At 45.3% G+C, this 21,321-nt stretch overlaps 1 protein-coding gene and 1 long non-coding RNA gene across 3 annotated transcripts in view; one reads left to right on the top strand and one right to left on the bottom strand.

Annotated features, from left to right (window-relative positions):
• The window catches only part of PDSS1 (decaprenyl diphosphate synthase subunit 1), a 37,363-nt gene that overhangs the window by 4,638 nt on the left and 11,404 nt on the right, over positions 1 to 21,321 (top strand). Inside the window, exons 3-7 of the mRNA XM_031444642.2 lie at positions 201 to 321; positions 2,664 to 2,794; positions 11,129 to 11,270; positions 13,831 to 13,942; positions 14,044 to 14,153. Coding sequence (XP_031300502.2) covers positions 201 to 321; positions 2,664 to 2,794; positions 11,129 to 11,270; positions 13,831 to 13,942; positions 14,044 to 14,153 — 616 coding nt within the window. The remainder of the gene's footprint in view (positions 1 to 200; positions 322 to 2,663; positions 2,795 to 11,128; positions 11,271 to 13,830; positions 13,943 to 14,043; positions 14,154 to 21,321) is intronic.
• On the bottom strand, positions 2,788 to 5,983 carry LOC135319396 (uncharacterized). 2 transcript variants are annotated; one of them, XR_010377940.1, is made up of 3 exons: positions 5,665 to 5,983; positions 3,752 to 4,812; positions 2,788 to 2,991 (listed from the first exon to the last, which is right to left on the bottom strand). It is a non-coding gene; the product is annotated as an uncharacterized LOC135319396 (long non-coding RNA). The 2 variants fall into 2 exon arrangements; XR_010377939.1 differs by having other exon boundaries at positions 4,723 to 4,812.

Below are 21,321 nucleotides of genomic sequence, written 5' to 3'. Positions count from 1 at the left end.
ATTCTGTATGTTTTTCTAAGTTATAATGACCTTTTTGTATCAATGCTTAATTTCCAGTAAGTATCTGGGCTTCAGTTTTCCATCATCTGACTCTGTTACATGTATATGCATGGGTGTATATAATTCTTACTTAAAAATGAAGTTGTCTCACGTAATAAAATAGCGCTGTCTTCCATTGTGTGCATTTCTGCTGCTTCCAGGTTCCATCACACGACACCAGCAGCGTGCTGCTGTAGTAAGACACGGAGCGGTGAGAGGTACACCGATCCTTTTAAACTTGGTTGGAGAGACTTGAAAGGTCTGTATGAGGACATCAGGAAGGTAAGCTATTTCTGCGATGCTGTGAAGTAATGTTGATCTCTTAGAACTACGAGACAACAGGGCAGACTTCCAGACGTGGGCTGTGCCATTGCAGACTTGACTCACGAATGTCAAGTTTCAAATGTGTCTTGAGCAACAAGGATGGGGCAACGTGGAGGATGCAATATGTGTTACCATCCAGTGAGGGGTGACGCCAGAGTTGGGAAACTAGGTGGGGGGGGAGGCACAGGTGCAGGTACAGGCAGCACATAGAGTCCTCTCTAACCCTTCCTCTCCAAATCATCACCTGCTCCAGGCCTGGTGAGGCCCTGAAGCCACCGGTGACTCCTGCTCCTGTCTTCCTTCCAGTTCTGGGTATCAGTGCCAGGCTGCCCCCAAAGAGGCCTTTCTTCGTTAATCATCCTATCCCCCCAATTTTCAGTGGTCCCCAACCTCACGTGGGTTCTCAGATGCTGCCCTGAAGTAGTCACATGTCCCCCGTCGACTTCCTTCCCTTTCAGGGTTCTGTGCTTTCCCCCCACAGCCCCCACCCCACTGTCCTGATTTCTCAGCACCGCCACTTCCTCTCTGGTGGGCCAGGCAGAGGCCATGAAGGAGGAACTCCCTGCACGCCTGCTCTGTGTCACCGACAGTCTGGGCCGGCTGCGGGCCTGCCTCCTCCTCCCACCCAGGGAAGTCAGTGTTCCCTTCTTTCCACTGTAGTCCCTGGACCTCTGGTGACAGTCCCATCCCCTTTGCCTCCTCCTTGGCATTCTAGGAACCCCATCTGTATTTCCCTGTCCTCTTCATTATCTGCAGACTCGCCCTCTTCATTCTGTCTCAGATCCATTTCAGATGCTCCAGCTTCTTCCTGTCCATCTTTTAAAGGACTCAGCCTTGGCCCCGAGTCCCGCCCATCCCCATCCCATGTGCCCCACTCCCTCTCTCTGTTGCCCTTCCCCATTACTCCACCATCTCAGTGGGCCTTCCTTTCCAGCCTCTCTCGCCTCTGAAGCGCCTTTGCTCAGGTCATCAGTGGCTCTAAATCCAGCGGCACATCCAGTTTGTATTTTCCTGGGCTCCTTCAACACTGGACGCTGGTGACCACTCGCCTCCGCAACACCCATCCCTTGTCTTCTGCTCTTTCCTGGCTCTGACCCTGGCCATCCTTCAGTTGGCGTCCTAGGTCCCTCTCGACCCCTCCTCACCACCCCCTTTGTTTTCCCATTCCCTGGGGTTCTTTTGGCCCCTTCTCTCTCTGTGTCTTCAGTTTACCCCTTCCATGCTTATGAGTCCCAGATAATATCTCTGGTCCGGATTGAATTCTCTCTCCTAAACACATACATCTGACTGCTCACTGGGCAGCTCCATGGAGTGTCCGTGATGGTCGCAAACTGACAGATCTGAAGCTTTACTTTCCCCTACGAGTTGTTCTTTCTCTTGTTTTTCTTGTTGATTGAAGGTTGCCACCCAGGAACCTCGGAAGCACCCTCGACCCAGCTTTTCCCTTCCCCTCCTCGTCCTCCTCCCCTGCTGTCAGTCCCCCTGCCTTAGGGTTCTCCTCAGAGCCTCAGGGGCTGTGGGTCCATAGGTAGCTCCCACCGCTCCCGGGACAACAGCTCTGTTTACCCCAGTAAGTCCCTGGTGGCAGAGACAAGAAACACATGCCCCCTTCTCTTCACAAATCAAAATCCTCCTTATCCTTTAACCCCCGGTCAAAGCTTATCTCCTCCATGAAATGTTCGGTTTTTCTCATCCACACTGATCTCCCCATTCTCTGAACTTTTAATTCATTTAATTGTTCAAGTTATACCACTGTATAACTACTGAATAGTTCATATTAAAAGTTTGCTTCCCCAACTCAATTGTAAGCTCCTTCCCATCAGGTAAACCGTGTCTCACACTTTCTCTGTGAACCTTTGGCTCGTCTGTGGTTAAATGGCTGAGCCAGACTCAGCCTGTGCTCCTGCCCGGCCGCCATCTTGACTTCTGGCCCCTGGTACCCCGATACCCCCCAGCCTCCTGCTTCACTGGCTCCCACACTCCCGTCTTTGTCCTCCCCCTCTGTCTTCCAAGCTGCAGCCAGCTCTGTTTCTCTCTCTGTCCAGCTGTCACTGGGCCACCTGGTGCTTCCCTGCCACGCCTGTTGTCTCTTGGGGTCACTGGGGCAGGCGGGGGCCAGCCAGGCCCCGCTCATGGCCCAGCCGCAGGGCAGCCAGGTTTGTGGTCATACAATGTTGGACCTGAGTGCTGAATTTCTCACCTGACATGAATACACTAAAATCAAAGTTTTACGAAAGAAAGCCCGTTGCTTTTTTGGTGCAGGTATGATGCCATACTGACATAGAGAAACTTTATTTCAGGAACTATTCATATCTACAACAGAACTGAAGGAGATGTCAGAATACTACTTTGATGGGAAAGGAAAAGCCTTTCGACCAATTATTGTGGTGCTAATGGCCCGGGCCTGTAACATTCATCATAATAACTCCCGGTGAGTTACTCATTTTCTCTCTTCTGTTGGTTTTATACTTGGCCAACCTTCCTTCCCAAGGTTACCACTTAGTTTCCTGTGTAGGAAGCATCTTGTAGCTGAGAATTCACTTTGTGATGAGTAGTTTCTGGCTTTGCATTTCTCAGGTCACCCTGGAGTCTGGTCTGGGCATGTTCCTTTCCCACACTTTTAAATGCCTGTAGGGGAACAACAACTTCAGCTGCGAATAAACATTTTGGAAAGCATTTTCAAAGCCAAAATCCATTTTCTCACTGAGAAGTGAATACCAGGATGTATGCATACTTGTGATCATTGTGCACACCGAGCTGTTAGTGCAAAGGTTGATCTTTATAAAGTCATGAGTCAGACCCAGATTCTGGGCCCCACACCCTCTGCAGTGCCTAACTTCCTGCAGCCTTCACAAACAGAGAAATCTTAAAAGATAATATTTTGAACTTCTGTGTTTCGAATATATATACATTTTTAAAATGTTAAAACAACTGCAATTTTTTAATATTAAAGGAAATCTTAAGACAAAAGATTTACCCAGAACCATTATTTTTTAAAACTCTTTGCCACATTACTGGAGTGTCTTCAGTTTTTATTTTTATGTCAGATCGTCTGTTGCTGGAAACTCCAGAAGACCAGAGTGTACTGATAGATTTCCCTAGTGTTGAACATCTGTGTCACATTCCTTTTCCTTGGCGGGTAACATTCAAGGTTTGCCGGCACTGAGTTTGAGATGCTGTGGGAACGAAGTTGTTCGTGAGCACAGGCTCACCTCTGCCCACAGCCATCTGCGCCCCACTACTGTGCCACCCCAGCGCATCACAGCATGCTCTGGGGTGTCTCCTGCTCACCCGGAGAACTCTCCAGGGGCTCGCAGTGTTATCTGAACGAGCAGTGAAATCTCTGGCAATGACCATTCACCCAACATCAGGACCAATTTCACGTCACCTGAAAGGCAGAGCAGCAGAAACGCTCCCTCTGAAGAAGACTGGAAATACCTCTCACGTGGTCTGGAACCGGGCTTCTCAGCCTTGATGCTACTGACATTTGGGGCCAGATCGTTCTTTACTGTGGGGATAGTTGTGTGCATTGTAGGTTGGTTGCCAGCACACCTGGCTTGTCTCTGTTAGATGCCAGTCGTATTCCTCCCCAAGTTGATGACAAACAAAAAGTGTCTCCAGACCTCGCTAGATGTCCCGATGAGCAAATCATCCCTGGTTGACTAGTCTAGAGAGAGTGTGTGTTTATGTTTTTAATGTCTCAGATTAATGCATAATATCGTTCGTCACCCTCAGAGATAACATGGGAAGGAAGATATTCTGCACTGCTTCCAATCCTGTCCACTGTTATCCTCATAGTCAGAGTCTTTCCACTTTTCATCATTGAAACTGCATAAATGTCGGTTGCAGGAAAAAATGGGAGACTGTAGCACAGAAAAGGCATTGCTAGTTTAAAAAGTAAGTTCAACTCGGCCTTCCCAGGGATGTTCTAGCTACAGCTTCATCGTCCCCGTAGGTGGTGGGAGTGGGGCTTACTGGAGGCACCGGACGGAGGCCGTGTCCAGCACTGGGATGTGGCATGATTTGGGTGGTACAGTAGGCTAACAGTATTACCCTCCGAACCCCAACTTCTTGAGAATTCTTACTTCCTAAGGACCCTTTTGGATCAGGCTCTTAATGGGCTAAATATCTAGCTGTCACTCCCATGCCACTTAAAGCAGGGAGGGGGTGTGGGAGAGCTTCTGGCCGTTTGTGATCTTGCTGCTGAGTGGTTTAGAACAATGTGGGGCGGCAGTGGCTGGAGATTCAGGGCAGGAGCACACGGGCCTTGGGTTCCAGCCAGGGCCCCCAGAACCCCTTCCAGGGCTTCACCTGCCGCCTGCTGGCCTTGGCAGAATTGAGAGAGGCCTGCTTTATCACCTTGCAGTTGAGGTGTAATGGCTCCCCTCAGGCTTCTCAGACGTCGTCATCTTGCTTCTGAGACTTGTGTTCCGTACGTTAGCAGTAATCCTGGAGGAGATTTTAGAAAACAGGATAAACAGATACCTTAAGAATTGATGGAGGAGGGTGCTATACCTTCTATTGATTTTTCTCTTTTTCCTTTAGTAAGCTTTTCAGTTGTCCATTTTATGTTCCACCCTCAATTACTTTACTGGGAATTCTTCACCTGAGGTCTGTGGGAGTTATGGGGGGTCTGTGAGCCCCTTAGAATCATATGCAACATCTTTTGTGTGTTTGCATTGTTCTGAGGAAAAGTATACATAGATTATAATATATTCTCAGGGTAATATGGCCCAAAAAGTTCAAGACTATTTTTCCTCTGTGTCCTGAAAAGCACCAGTACCTGGGCAGGTCTAGTAGGAATGCACACAGCAGATGATCAGACTTGAGAGGCCCAGGAAGCAGTTATGCCAGATTCTGAGCCATGCGGGCCGCGCCCCGCTTCAGGGAAGGACCTTTGCTGGGCCAGGTGCTGTTGGTGAAGAGCCTTTGGTTCTCAGCCTCTTCAAGGGTTGCGTCATAAAGGGTTGCAGAGAATCCTCTCAAACAAGCCAGTACACATCCGGGGACCCATAGATGAAGGGCTGTTCTAGCTCAGAGCACGCAATGGAGGGGCCTGTGTTGCAGAAGCTTTTCCCTCCACCAAGTGCTGTTTCTCCCCACCCCCGCCCCACCCCCGACGGGCACTCCTGAGCAGACATCCTGTACTTTCAACTGGATAATCTGCTTCCGGGAGAACTCAGCCCACAGCAGAGTTCAGCCAAACCCAAACTACCTGTAGGTCAGGACTGACTTTATCAAGAATCCAGATCAAAAGTGAGCTTTGTAAGAAATTGATTTCTATGAAATTGCTCTACTTACTGAATACAACAAAGCATCTTGTCCCTAGTAAGCCCCACCTCTCCTGCTCAGCGGCCTTGTTGAGGGCACCTGTTCTTATCATCGTTGTTGATGCCATCTGTTCCTGGTGGAATCTTCCGGCACTGGAAGGTGGATGTCACTGCCAGTGACTGGGATAACGGGCCTGCTCAAGTTGCACTGGGCGCAGACTGATTGATCTTGACTGTACAGACAGTCGAGTGGCATCGACTCCCACTAGCCCAGGTTACAAAGCCAGACACTGACTAGCTAAAACACTGTAAGAGGCAGTGTTCACAGTAGTTAATAGGTCAAGTTTCCAAACGTGGTAAAAATCTTAAACTCAGAGGAAGTAACTTTTGTGATTCTCATGAAGACAAAGGAAATGACAAAAGCCTGCCCTAGGGAAGCTGTGACAGAGCAGTCATCACAGCCCCGGCTCACATGCATGACTCCCCACATCAGGCCACTGACGATGCTGGAACTGCTCCTGGTTTCTGTGTGTTCCGAGTCATTGAACCAGCTACTGCAGTGGCTGTTTATGGGGTAGTCAGGAGGGTTGGTGCCAAAAGCAATGTTTTTGTCTTTAACCTAGGGTGTGGCACTTTTGATGGGTCTACTCATTGCTAGAATGGGTCTGGGAGTGTGTAAGAAGCGACACCTGCTGAGGCAGAGGAGGCTCTCATGGCCAGATGGTGTCCATTTCGTGGGCGAGGTCAAGCTCAAGTGTAAGGTGACATCACTGAGAGCAAGACAGCTGTGGAGCTGTGACCATCCCGGGCGCACAGCCTCTGCTTCCAGCACCCACCGCCCCGCTAAGGCTGATTCGTCGCTGAAGGAGTCAACCTCTCCATTTCCATCAGCTGTGCCCAATTTGAAAAACCCAAATGTTGCATTATTCTGTCACACCCTGGATCCCGCAGGGAAAGCCAGCCTGGATAGGTCACAGGCCTCATAGAACTTCATGGGGGTCGCTCTCCAGTGTCCAAGGATTCCAGGATGCGGTGCTTCTTCAGTAGCAAGAAAACAAACAGTAGCAGGAAGCCTGCATCATTTATGATGCCGCATTGCCGACGTCTGTTTTCACCTGGAGATAAATCTGAATATTCAGGAGCTGCTGCTCTTGGATGTCAGTTCTTTTCTCTTGATATTAAAACTCCTAATGGATTCATGACTGTTAGGATCAAGCTTAAAACTGCCTTTCCCAGCAAAGAAAGTCTTCACTCTAGCCCGTCTATTTGGGTTTATGAAGGTGACTGACCTGCTTCGGCAGGTGTGGGCTCGCAGGCATCCCACTCTGCCCTTCCTCAGATGGGAGGCACGTTGGATGCACCTGCCAGGAGCATCATCCTTAGTGTGCAGGTGAGGAGGGAACAAGGTTGCTGTGCACAGAGACAAAGCCAGGAAACAGAAGTCAGGGCCGAGGGTGCGAAGCGGAGAGCAGGCGGCGTCCAGGGACTCCTTCAGTCCCCCACATGCAGCTGGAACACTGCTGGGAAGGGCAGACCCTTCAAGGTCGTGTCAACAATGAGGAGAAAAAAGACTTTAGACAGATATAATAAAGTCAGGTCATTTTAAGAATCTGATCACTGAAAAGGAAACATTGAGCATCAGCAGAAGAGGCTGGAGAAGGTAAACCGTTAGGCTGAAAAACAGCCCCACAAAAGGTATCCATGTGCTAATGCTGATGGGTCCCAAATGCTTGTCTCCTGAAAGAGGGAGACAGAGGGAGACTGACACTCACAGAAGAGGAGAGACGTGAAGACGGCTGCTCCTGCCAGATGGGAGTGATGTGGCCACGAGCCGAGGCGTCTCCCCTCCAGCCTTTGTGGGGAGCCTTCCAGATACCTCGATTTCAGTCCAGGGAAACTGTTTTTGGGCTTGTGGTCCCCAGAACTGAGAGAGAATTTCTGCCAATATAACCATACAGTTTGTGGTAATTTGTCACAGAGCCACAGAGAACAGATACAAACCCCGTGGTTTACACCCTGTCACATCAGTGCAAGGAGTGTGCCTGGCAGGGCTCCTCCCTCCCTCTGCAGGTGCCTCTCCTGGACCCCCCAGACCTACAGCGCAGACCTGGGGTAAAGCGGAACACTTCCACGGTGTCGGAAGTTGAGGGACTCAAACTTGCAGCAAGTCAGCTCAGTGGCAGATAAAGATAAAATTTTATGTGAGTCTGTGTAGATGTTGCTCAGCACACAGAACACTTGAATATATGGACTTCCCTCAGGTAACACCTGGGAGATGCAGTTTACATCCTGAGGAATCTGAGACAGAGGCTTCGTTTGCATTTGAAGTTTCTTCCGTACCGAACTGATGCATGCCCACGCGTGTCCTTTAAAACTCGAGATGATGCGGCGTGTCAGAGGAAAGGACGGCCACCCTCCCAAGGCTGTGCTGTTCAGAGCAGGGGAGACTCTGCACATGGGCTGTGAAGAGACTCGGGGAATCTATCACACGACCTCTGAACTGAGCCCCCAGGTTTCAGGTCACTTCTCAGGTAGCAGAGTGGCCCCTCATGCCTGTGGTTTAGAGGCGGTGCAGCAGGGGGTCTGCTGAGGCTGAGCTTGGGTCAAGACCCCTCTGAGGAAAAGCTTCCACGTGGGCTTACCCCAAGTCCAGTGAGCACCCCCACGTACAGAGCAGCAGCTCCCTGACTTCGCAATCAGATCACCTGGCACGCTGCTTAAAGATGCCAGTTCCGAGCCCCACCGTTAGAGATCGCAGTTCCTATGTCTGAGGGATTTTCAGTCTTGTCTTTTCAAGAGTGTTGATTTTGACATGATGGACCAGAGATGGATATTTAAGAAACACTAAGGTTGTCAGAGTTCTAAGAAGCAAAGTGAAAGACTTATCTTTAGAAGTCAGAAGAGATAAAAAAACAGAAGAAGATTTTGAAATAGAAATAGAGCCCCCTGTATGCCACTGGAGAACTCTGTTTTCCATCCACCCTGTGTAGATTTGGGAATTTAAGTGTCTCTGTCTCTGTTAAAGTGAAACCACATTTACCACTTAAATTTATCTGCTTCCCTCATTTGTTCTGAGCCAAGATGATCCACTGACAGGGTTTGATTTTCTTTTTAGAGACACTTTTCCCACACCGGGGGATTACTTGTAATTTGTATGCATTAGTGTGACTAGGGGAACAAAGTATTTTCTTTAACTCACATGTGAGCTTGGTGAAGTGTACGTGGGGAGGTCATCATTCTGTCACTCTACCTATTTCTGTGTGTGCTGGAAATTCTTCATTATGAAAATCTTGTTTTAAACTGAATGAAGAGGGGAAACTTGACTTTCCAGGGGGCTGGCTGAGTCATCGCATGGTGGACAGAGCCGCCTTTCAGGACGAGGGGCCCCCTTTTCTCCCGCTCTCTCACCTGGCTGGCTTTTCTTAGCTCATCTCCCGAAGTTGGGAAAGTGTGGCAGCAGGAAGTAGAAACGGTGCCCAGCTTCTGATGGCATGACTCAGTTTGGTACTTCCAAGATTTCATCTTGAAGACAGTGCTAGTTGTTCCTTGTAATCTGGAGATTTGGGTTCCAGACCAAGTGCTGTGCCGTGGACACACTGTGGCGGTGTTTTCCAGATAGAAGCTGACACACACCAAAGCCTCATTGTAGAGGAAAAAGTACATCAGGAAAAATGATAAAGTGTCTAAAATATGTTTCTCCTAGGTAGGGGCTGTGTCACAATGCCAAGGAAGAACATTCTAAGCAGGAATCCTGTTTCACCCGTCGGGAATTTAGCCATACAAAATGGCATTTTTTACATACATGTAGAGTCTATGAAATTTCAAACTACTGTAAGAAATCTTTGTACTTGGAAGATACTAAAACAAAGACAAAAGCCCCAGCATCTCAGTGAGCACTCCTGTCCGAGTGCAGCTCGGCAGCAGGGGCCCTGCCTGCCGATGTGGTTTGTGCTGATGGACGTGGTACCCAATCTGTAGATGCATGAAGAAGGCTCGAGTCTTACCAGCTGTTTTAATGTCAGATCTGCTATTAACCAGTAGCAGGTGTATATTTTAGTGAGTGAAATTCAGTTGAGAAAATATTCTAAAAACATAGCCTTTTATATTTATTTAAAAAAAAACTGTATAAGGCTACATCTGTTCTTGCACAAGCAACTCAGATAAGACAGGATCCAGTAAATTTACCTGAAAAATATTTAAGGTCCAAGCTTCCTTCTCTAGGCTTTGTGAATGGCTTGCTGAGGGATTCAGAAAAAGCTTAGAAGCTGCCTAGAGCTCCATTTTCTCCTCAACCAAAGTGGTTTTGCAGAATGATTTGTACCCCCTTCTCGGTTGCTTTACTCCTGCCCCTCGGGAAAATGTGTTGTGATCGGAAGCATCCAGAACTGTTGAAGTTGTGACATATTAATAAATAATGAGCAGCACTTTACAGTTGATTTCCGGGCTCACAGCAGTTGGAAGTTTCTGAGGTTTAGTTCTAAAAATCTTAAGAGTTGTCGGCAAAGCACCACATTTTAAAATTACATTTAAAGCAAGTCAGGAAGATACCGTTCGGGCTGATTCGGTGTTTGCAGTTAAATCCCAGCGTTTGTAGTGCAGTTCCACTTCATTTTTCACGGCTTCTGCTAGATCTGAGGAATTCGGATGAGCACTGGCTTTTGCAGATGTTCAGATTAGATTTTTTTTTTTTTTAAAGAAAAAGCCACATTTCAGTATACCTCTAACGCTTCTCTCCTCTGAGAGAGAACGTGGTGATGTTTGCAAAGTAAGGTATTGGAATAAGTGAAACGTTTGGTTAGCATGTGTTTAAGCCAGCCTTCTGTTTTAGGTTCAGAAAATTCAGCTGGTTATTTTCCTCAGTTTGATTTTTTGGAAATTCAGTTTTTAAAAATTCGCATAGATGATGATGATCAAAAAGAAATGGGGTTCCCTTTTAACTGTAAAACTCACATCAGTCTGTCTTCTTGGGAGTGCTTCTCCTGTGTTTTGTGTTAAGTCTGGGAAGTGAACATTTAAATTTCTAATTTGCAGGTTAAATATGAATTGGAATTAGGGATTCCAGCAGGTCTTCTTACTAAACATTTAAGCTAATATTAAATTCACCCGTCTTCCCCATCCATCCCTGGGATTTAATTATAACCTAATTGTAAACTTGATCAACTGACTCAGACCCACCGTTACAAGACATAAAGACAGTTCTTCAGCCTGATACCCAGACTTCTAAGATGTTTATCCTTTTTTTGTCATTAATTATATAAATTCTACTTCTTAATGTGTCCCTAAAACATAATCCTGGTGCAGGGTATCTTCTGCGTTTTTAAAATGTTCTCCAGAAGATAGAATTGGCTATGTAGGGAAGCCGAAGTTTTTATGCAGTTTCTCTTAGAGAAATAAAATTCTTTATCCTAGATCTGATGTCCAGTTTTCACAAGATGATTGCTAAGAAGGTTATAGGCGGTGTCTGTGTTAAAAAAGCATTGCTTTCTGTTAACTAGAGACATGCAAGCCAGCCAGCGTGCCATAGCCTTAATAGCAGAAATGATCCACACTGCCAGCCTGGTGCACGACGACATCATCGACGACGCCAGTTCCCGGAGAGGAAAACACACAGTTAATAAGATCTGGGGGGAAAAGAAGGTATGGCTTTTGGGTTTTTTAACTCTTTCTTAGCAAATCCCACGTTCATTGGATTGCATTTATTTTTCAGAGTTGTCTCATTGAAAAATGAAATATGCTTCCTCAAATGTGGTCTGCCAGCTTTCAAAATAGTTTCCATGTCTGGTCTGTATATGGCTGTTTGATCATAGATAATACCATAGGGAAAAAAAAAAAACTTAGCATTCCAGTTTATTCACAGTTTTATATAGAATTTGGTTAAGGAAAGAGAGTTTTGTAGTTATCCAGAAAGCATATTTCATGAGGAATCACACCTTTTGCTTTGGGGCTGAGATCACTCAGATTCACTTTAATTACTTTATGTATTAATTGCCACATGCCAGAGTGTCAGGGCAAGTAAATACAACTAAAACTATGTGTATATATGTCTGAATACCCATCTGTATCTATCTCAGAGGGGTACTGTTCACCCATGAAATTTTTACATTTTTAAATAGAGGCACTATAATTGAGTTGGTTCATGTGTATGTGTTACATATTTCATTAACATTTCTTGAAGGGGACATGTAGAATGTGGAGTCTTGCTTGAGGATGTTTAAGTCATGGGTTGAGGAAGGGGTGAAGTTGGGCAGACAAGAGGGAAGACCCACAGGCCTCCTGGGAGCAGCGTCTCCCAGCACACGGGCACCCCCTCCCCTGCCCTCCCGAAGCACAAACACAACATTCACGGGATGGAAGTTTCCCTCCCCCTCCCTCCTCCTCCCTCCCCTGTCTGTTGGACCTGGTTCCCACCTGTTTTCTAATTGGATTCAAAGAAGAAATGCATCTTAATTATTATCTTGACATGCTGGTTTTGCTGTGTCAAGCCCTGCAGTTTCAATGGTAAGCCTTTGATTTCAGATTTTAGATGACAAGGTTTTGTGTCCTGTGGACAGAACTCCATGCATCAGACTGTTGGTGGGAAGGGTGGAGTTGCATTGTGGAGAGGTCACGGGTGACCCCGTGACATGTCCTGCAGTCGGCTGTGGCCGTTTTCAGGGCCTGTCCTAAAGCCTTAGTACCCGAGTGTATGGGTGGAGGAGGAGGAATGAGTGAACAAGTTAAGGTTTTCTCCTTGGCTGGTCCCCTCTGCCAACTGCCTCTACTTTTCTGAGCACACGTGAAAGACTGTGTTTCCACTGTCACCTGCCTCTGAGCTGTGAGACTGGTCTGCCCTGCACAGGGCCGCCTGCCAGTCTCCTCCACTATTCTGTCCCTCAAACAAAACTACTGTGTTACCAGTAAAAATCCATTCACAGAATAGCTTCTCCATGAGCCTCGTTCCCCTTCCTGGGACCCTGGCACATCTTTCCCTTAGCCCCTTGCCCTAGCCATCCCCAAGGTGGCAGCTTCAGTTCCAAATGCTGGAACCTTTTGGCCTCTGGGATCCCCGGGGCCAGGAGAGGAAAGAAGTCAAAGCCTAGAGGTCCTGAGCTCTCAGTGGCTAGTGATGTAGGGGTGGATGTGTGTGTGCTTGTATATCGTAATGTGTACAGTGATTTTATAAGTGTATAGTCACGTTTATATCAATTGTATAGCTTATACAATATACGTTACACAAAATGATCAATTGGTAAACATACTGAATGTCACTGATTTTAGAAACTAGAGAACAGACATTAAAAATTTAAAATGTGGTAATGTTGCAAATTCCATGAATTAAGAGCTCCATGAACTCTGTCATTTATAGCTACTCTGTAACACTTACACATGTCTTTGTGCAGATTAGTGTATTTGATTACAGCGTGTAATTCAATCATGCATAATTTATAATTAGTTTTAAATACAGTATAGACATGTACTCACAATCTAAAGAAGATTGGAAAAATGTTATCTAGGGTTTAGTGAAAAAGATTTTTTATCCTGGAATGAGGGGCAGTGTCATGGTATGCAAAGAGCATTGAGCTTGGAGCCAAGATTCCTTGGTTAGTTTTCATTGAGAAAAGCGTGGGTCGTGCCAGGCACTGGTGCATGCTGCATACTAGCTGGACAATTCCCAGTCCGTGCCCTTAGGAGTTTGTAAATAGGAAAAAAATGTGGGAAGACAACAGTGTCCAGGGGATGCCGTGTTCACAGAAGATGAGACAGAGGGTCTGAGTGAACTTCCTGTAGGTGCCACCTGAGTATGCAAATGAGTCTGCCAGGTGAAGAAGGGGAGGGACTTACTGAGCAGAAAAAAACAATAAGTGCAGAGGCTAAACCGCCTGGTTTGAGGGGAGAGCGAATGGTCCAGCGTAACTAAACTAAAGGCAGCTGTGTTTTGCCATTTTGCCCTTTTTCCAGGGCCAGGAATGAAGCCAGAGGGTCAGCTACTTCCCGCCTCCTTCAGCTCTGAACTGGAAAGACAGACCCCGTAATCTCTGAGAGCCAATCCAGTTCAAACACCTCCCACATCTGTGATTGATAACATCATGCTGAGGAAGAGGAGGGGGAAAATCTTAGACCCAAGGGGACCCCGCCCTCCCGTTCAGTGTTTCTCTTCTGAGAAGTCAACTTCATTGGCTCCAATGCTCGGATACTTTAAGTTTTTCTTCTTTTCTAGGCTGTCCTTGCTGGGGATTTAATTCTTTCTGCGGCATCGATGGCTCTGGCACGAATTGGAAATACAACTGTTATATCTATTTTAACCCAGGTGATTGAAGATTTGGTGCGTGGTAGGTTAATTCTGACTTTTCTTCTTTTTTATTTAATCTCCTAGGATTTTGGCAGGCAAAAAAAAATCCATATCTCAAATGACCCCTTTCTTTCTTTATAGGTGAATTTCTTCAGCTTGGGTCAAAAGAAAATGAGAATGAAAGATTTGCACACTACCTTGAAAAGACATTCAAGAAGACTGCAAGTCTGATTGCCAACAGTTGTAAAGCAGTATGTACGTCCTGTCTTTTTTCAAGTTAAAAAAACAAAAACAAAAACAAAAAACCTCCTAGCTTTTCCTTGGGAGCTAATTCTCCTAGAAAAAATTTCACTGGAGAAACTTAAGTAGTAATCAGAATCCCAAGAGGTCATTAAGAAATGAATTACCTCCCGCAAACAGCAGAGAACTTCTGTGGTTTTCACCTTTGCTGACTTCTTCTGCTATGCAGACATTAAGTTTTCATCTTTCCTCCCAAGGATTGAATGAAAATAAGCTTTATAATATATTCCCCAATCTAACTTCCAAACTGCAACATTTTGAGCAACTTATCATAGTTTCTCTTGTGATTATCACACACTATGCCTGACATTTTACACATACAAAGTTATGAAGTACTGTGTTCTTAAATATAACATTGACCCAGAAGAAAATGCACACTAGAGTGTACTAGTGTTCTGTGTACTTCTTTATAAGCAGTAGATCCTCCCAATTTTATGAAATACAAACAAACCATTTTTCCTCCAAGTATAAACTGAATGTGAACCATAACTTTTTTCACCCTTTGCTTTCTCCTTGGCCTTCTCACCACTCTTCACATAATTTTCCTTTTCAAAAATCAGTTCATATTATCCTTAACCTGTAGACTAAAATGTGGTGTTCAGTGCTAGCTCGTGAATGAGAGACAGTTCTCTCCAGAGAATTGTCCATCTGACCATCTCTCAGCCTAACAGATAAACATGAGATGAAAACTGGGTGATTAAGAGGCCCTTGTAATTAAAGCAACAAGAAAAAAAGGCTTCTAAGAAGCAAATGTCAATTAGTGTCATGATACGCTCAACATAATTACAGCTGAAGAGAGCTTTTTCTCAGGCCTCCCAGGTGAAAAAGTCCCTTGCCAATAGTGTCTCTGTTTGGAAAAGTGTCAAGAAATGTGTGATTGTGAGCCAGAATAGAATGAGGCCAACATTTCTTCCTAAAAAGACCTAATTGAAACCCTGAGGAATGTGAATTATGTAGAACATGCTGGCTGCAATCTTAGCCATTTTTGTCTTTTTATTGAAAGCTTTTTTTTTAAATTTCCAAGAAATTTCAAGTGTGGTTTTCAAAACAAAAAAAAAAAAGAGAGACAAAAATATGATAGACACTAGAATGCTAAATAAAAGAATGACTGATTTAAATGGGCCCCATAAAGCTGTGACATGAGTCCTTCATTGATCATCTTCTACTTGATGATGAAAATCTCCAAGGAGATGGGAGACCCGTCCTCATAAGCCACCACTAGTGTGTTAAGTGACGACCTCACAAGCTTGACACTGCAGTTAGAAGTGCGAGCAGCTGGTGAGGCAGTTGGAACTGGAAACGCTGAGGGTCACTGTCCACACAATGTGGACCTCCCACAGCCACAGCCAGCAGCCCCCATTGGAGCCAGAACCAGACCGGGGCGCTCAGTGATCGAATCCTGCGAAGAGCCCACAGAAATGAACCCATGGCCTCAAGGAAGAACTTAATTCACTGTCCTCTGCTTAGGAAGCCAAAGACAGGATAGCACGCATATTTGATTATGAAGAAGACCTCATTCTTCACAGATTAGCAAGTAAAAAGGGACTTACATAATTAACATGGCTCGACCCTCATCACAAAAGAGATGTTTTACGCCGTCCACTAGGAGGCATGCTGGCTTCATCCCAGAACTACCCGCTTTTCATGTGATTTATTCCTAAGCTCCAGAGCTGTTAGAATAATAAAGCAAAATCATAGTGTGAGCTCTCTGAATAAAAGTTTCTAAATTTAAGTGCCTATGGATAGAGATGTTCCAGAGGTGTTATATATTCAAAATTACTATTTTTATGTGCTCCTGGTATTTAAAACGCAAAGACTGTGGCTTTAAAAGAATGCGTGCAAAGCAAATTAGAGGGGGGAGGGTATAGCTCATGCTTAGCATGCACAAGTTCCTGGGTTCAATCCCCATTACCTCCTCTAAAAATAAATAGACCTAATTATCCCCCACAAATAATGTTTTTAAAAAGCACATTAGAGTTACCCAAAAAAAGGGTAAGGAAAATTTAAACATCAGAATTGTTACAGAAGAACTAATGGAATTCCAAGATGTTATAGGAATTTGAAGGAAATTTAGCAGCATATAATTCATTGTCCTAAGGATTATTTAATGGAAAATAGTATTGAGTCTGAGAGAGGACTGTTTAGGAGTGATCTGCAACACCAGCACTGATTGATGTCAAAGTAGAAGTAATCTTAAAAGATGATTGGCTGTTGGCTTCTATATGTAGTCATGCCAGATCCATTGTGTAGCTTACCAATGAATGCTGTGACCTGGTCCCCAGAAAATCTGACAGGACTGACACCAGAGGGCCCTGGTGTCTCCTCTCTGCTGTCAGACAGTAGCTGAGCCGGCATTTGAACCTAGAACTGGGTATGATAATCCTGCAGATTCATTTATTTTTCGCACTTTTTTTTCCTGAATTTGTATTCTCTCCAGTGCTGCATGTGGCCTGGAATCAATGGACTGTCTTCCTGTTGCCTCATTTTCAAAGCCACATTGGGCCACTGCAGAATTTTGATATGTGGGTCAAATCTGCAGAACACCTATTTTTTGGATTTTGATAATCTGTAGATAGATCTCACTCCAGTTTTAACAATTTTCATGTTGTTCTAACAAACGGGAAATTTTTTTTTTCTGGTCCAGAATCCAGTCCAGGAACTCATGTTGCATTTAGTTGTCAAGAATCTTTTTAATTGAAGTGTAGTTGACTTACAATATTGTGCTAGTTTCGAGTGTACAGCAACGTGGTATTAGATATTTCAGATTATTATATATATAAATAATATATATTTCAAATTGTTTCCCCTCTAGGTTATCACAAGATACTGAATGTAGTTCCCTGTGCTGTTCAGTAAATCCTTGTTGCTTATCTGTTTTACTTAAAGTAGTTTGTATCGGTTAATCCTGTACTCCTAATTTATCCCTGCACCTCTCTTCTCCCTGTGGTAACTGTAAGTTTATTTTCTATGTCTATGAGTCTGTTTCTATTTTGTATATAGATTCATTTATATTATTTTTTAAGATTCCACATATAGGTGATATATTTGTTTCTCTGACTTACTTTGCTTAGTATAATATTCTCTAGGTCCATCCATGTTGCTACAAATGGCAGTATTTTAATTCTTTTTTCATGGCTGTGAAATAATATTCCATTATATTGGATGTGTATATATATATATATGTGTGTGTGTGTGTGTGTGTGTGTGTGTACACACACACACACACACACACACACACACCAAACACATCTTCTTAAGCCAGTCGTCTGTTGATGGACACTTGGGTTGTTTCCATGTCTTGCTTATTGTAAATAGTGCTGCTATGAATATTGGGGGTACATGTATCTTTTCGAATTAGAGTTTTTATCTTTTCCAGATACAGACCCAGGAATGAGATTGCTGGATCATATGTAGCTCTGTCTTTAGTTTTTTAAGCAACTTCTGTACTGTTTTCTATAGTGGCTGCACCAATTTACATACCCACTAACGGTGTGAAAGGATTCTCTCTTCACACCCTCTCCAGCATTTGTTATTTGTTGACTTTTTAATGATGGCCATTCTGACCAATGTGAGGTGATACCTCATTGTAGTTTTGATTTGCATTCCTCTAATTAGCGATGTTGAACATCTCTTCATGTGCTCATTGGCCATCAGCGTGTCTTCTTTGGAGAAATGTCTACTTAGGTCTTCTGTTCATTTTTTGTTTGGGTTGTTTGTTTTTTTTGATATTGAGTTGTATGAGTTATTTGTATATTTTGGATATTAACCCCTTGTCAGTGGCATCATGTGCAAATATTTTCTCCCAGTCTGTAGGTTGTCTTATTTTGTTGTTGGTTTCCTTTACTGTGCAAAAGATTTTAAGTTTGATTAGGTCTCATTTGTTCACTTTTACTTTTATTTCTTTTGCCTTGGGAGACTGACCTAAGAAAATATTGCTGACTTATGTCTGAGAATGTTTTGCCTATGTTCCCTTCTAGGAGTTTTATAGTGTCATGTCTTACATTTAGGTGTTTAAACCGTTTGGAGTTTATTCTTGTATATGGTGTGAGGGAATGTTTTAATTTCATTGATTTACATGCAACTGTCCAGCTTTCCGAACACCACTTGTTGAAAGATTGTCTTTTTTCCATTGTATATTCTTGCTTCCTTTGTTGCAGATTGATTGACCGTGGGTGTGTAGGTTTATTTCTGGGCTCTCTGTTCTGTTCCACTGATCGATATGTCTGTTTTTGTGCCAATAGCATACAGTTTTGATTACTGTATCTTTGTAGTATCTGAAGTCTGGAAGGGTTATGCCTCCAGCTTTGTTCTTTTTCCTCAGGATTGCTTTGGCAATTCTGGGTCTTTAGTGATTCCGTATAAATTTTAGGACTATTCTAGTTCTGTGAAAAATGTCCTGGGTAATTTGATAGGGATTGCATTAAATCTGTAGCTTGCTTTGGGTAGGATGGCCATTTTAACAGTATTAATTCTTCCAGTCCAAGAGCATGGGATATCTTTCCATTTCTTGGAATCATCCTGAGTTTCCTTTATCAATGTTATAGTTTCCAATGTATTGGTTTTTCACCTCCTTGGTTAAGTTTATTTGTAGGGGTTTTTTTGGATGAGGTTTTAAATGGAATTTTTTTTTAACCTTCTGATATTTCATTGTTAGCATAAAGAAATGCAACAGATTTTGTTACATTAATCTTGTATCCTGCTGCCTTGCTGAATTCATTTATACATTCTAATAGTTTTTGCATAGAGTCATTATGGTTCTCTGTGTAGAGTATCATGTCATCTGCAGATAGTGACAGCCTCAGATGCAGCTCCAAGCTGCGGTGTGGGGTGGGCAAACCAGAGCACTCCTGCTGGGAAGTGAATGGATGCCCTACCCCTCGCAGGGGCTGTCCACTCAAGACGTGCGTTTCTGTGGCATCACCCATTGTGGATGCCAGGCCCACCACTGCTGGACCCACCCCCACCATATGTGAGGGAAAAATAGGCCTCGTGGACCATAACCCAGGCCCTCTGGGCTGTCTGCGCAACTAGACAAAGTCCTCTCCTGGGCAGACCCCTGAGATTCAGCCCCTAGCCGCCGTTGATACTAGCAGCGCCCCCTGACTTTTGGACCGGGAAGCGCAGGCACAAGGCCCTGCGGCAGCCAAGTGCGCATGTGCGGATCTCTGCAGCTAGCAAGTCGGCACATGCGCACGCCTCCCAGCGGAGTCAGGCCCCTCCAGCCCCTCTGCCCGTCCCAGTGGACCTCCGGGGAGACAGGGGGCTCCCCTGGGTGAGGGGCCTGCCTTTGTGGACCTTCCCGCCTTCCTTCACCATCCCTCCTAGGGACGCTGTCCCATCCTGATGCCTTTTTCTTTTTTTTTTTACCCATCCTACACAGTTATGTAGAGATCTTTTTTGCAGCTTTGGTTGTATAAGAGGTCTTCTGCCAGTTTCCAGTTGGTTTTCTGTGGGAATTGTTCCACATGTCAGTGTATTTTTGATAGGCTTGGTGCTGGGAGGCGAGCTCCTCGGCCTCCTACTCCACCGTCTTGATCCTCTCTGTCCTGAGTCTTTAGTCTCTTAATGGTAATTCCTGGGTATTTCTTTTTTCTTATATCACCTTGGTATTTTGAAGACTACAAGCCAAGTTGTACAAGTTACGTTGTTTCTATTTGGGTTTGTGTGACTGGATCCAGGTTATGAATTTGGTGATTGCGAGCAGTCACTGGAGGGAGACCACTGGAGTTCAACTCTGATCCCACCATTTCCTGGTCCTGCAACGCCTGGCACCTTCTGTGCCTCCGCTCCTTCCTCCTAAGTGAGGGACACGTGAGAAAGCTCAGGAATTGTTAGCTTTTACCATCGTCACCCGCAGAAGAAATATTTATGGGATGTCGTGAGACTTAACTGAGAGAATGTAAAGTGCCCGTCCTACGTACTCCATAAATTTTAATTCATTGAGTTTAGAAATAGAATGGGGTTTTAAAAACCTTCTACTTCTCAGGAAGGAAGGTTGTATTTTTGTGCTGCTTTGTGTGGAGGAAACGGCGTCACCCGCGCTGCGGAACCGCCGTGTGAGGTTTTTTTGTCTAGAAAGGGGTCTCGTTGCGGTCGGAGCTCGGCATTTCCCAGGCAGCCCAGATCTCGCCCCTCTCATCCTTTCAGCCGAGTTGATGCCTTTCTTGACTTCTCTCAAACGTCTAGGCTGTCTTGCGTGTGGTCTCCTAGGGTCGCTCGTGGAAGGGGGATCCCTCCTTACAGCCCGCGGGGCGGTGCCCACGAGGGTGAGGTCTTTGCTGTTGAAAGCAGTTGAGTTTATTATTCACTCAAGTTAAGTGGCAGCCTGACCTTTTATGACGTGTGCGTTTTTATGGAGAACGTTTGGCCAGACATTATGCACTCAGTCATTACGTCGTCAAAGACATCCTCCGGGTTGAGCAGGGAATGGGCCCCGGCTTCTGTTCACAGAGGTGCGTGGGCCACCCGCCCTGTCCTGTTCCTGCATCAAATGCGCCAGGAGGAGGAGGGCCGTTAGCGGTAACAGCAAACATACCAGGGAGGGTTTCCCGGCAGCACCACGTGTGGGCCTGTAAGTGCTTTTGGTCCCACATCTCCCAGATGAGGAGACTGAAGCACAGACTCACTAACACACGAAGGTCACAGTGGTGATTTTAAGGGGCCGCCCTCGCCGGCCAGCTGCAGAGCCCAGCCCTCACCCCCTGGCACACTGATGCCTGAGCCAAGCAGGGTCCCAGCCAGGGGTGGGGGCTGAGGTCAGGGACCAGTGACAGAAGGGCCGGAGGAGCCCCATCTGACTTTCTTGTGGGTCAGTACCTACCTGCCCCCTCCGGTAGAGGAGTGTCCCTCCTGCCCCCATTTTGGTTTTTATCATCTTTGTCCTTTGCAGGGTGGCCTGGCCTGCTTAGCATGCTTAGCAGAGCAGCAGGAAATGTGCTGAGTGGCTGGTGCCAGCTGACTTTTTGGAGTTTTACCAAAGATTTAGAAGTCCTATTTCTCCCCTACTGAAAAGAGGAAAAATGTTTTTATGCAGTTAACTTCTTGTGAGAGAAATCTGGAAACCTTAGGACCAAGGAAAGTCATTTGAGAATGAAGGAATAGTATGTGTCTGAAGCTCGA

This window comes from Camelus dromedarius, chromosome 26 (genome assembly GCF_036321535.1).
Source record: "Camelus dromedarius isolate mCamDro1 chromosome 26, mCamDro1.pat, whole genome shotgun sequence".
NCBI lineage: Eukaryota > Metazoa > Chordata > Mammalia > Artiodactyla > Camelidae > Camelus > Camelus dromedarius.
This window is presented reverse-complemented; position numbering and strand designations above follow the sequence as displayed.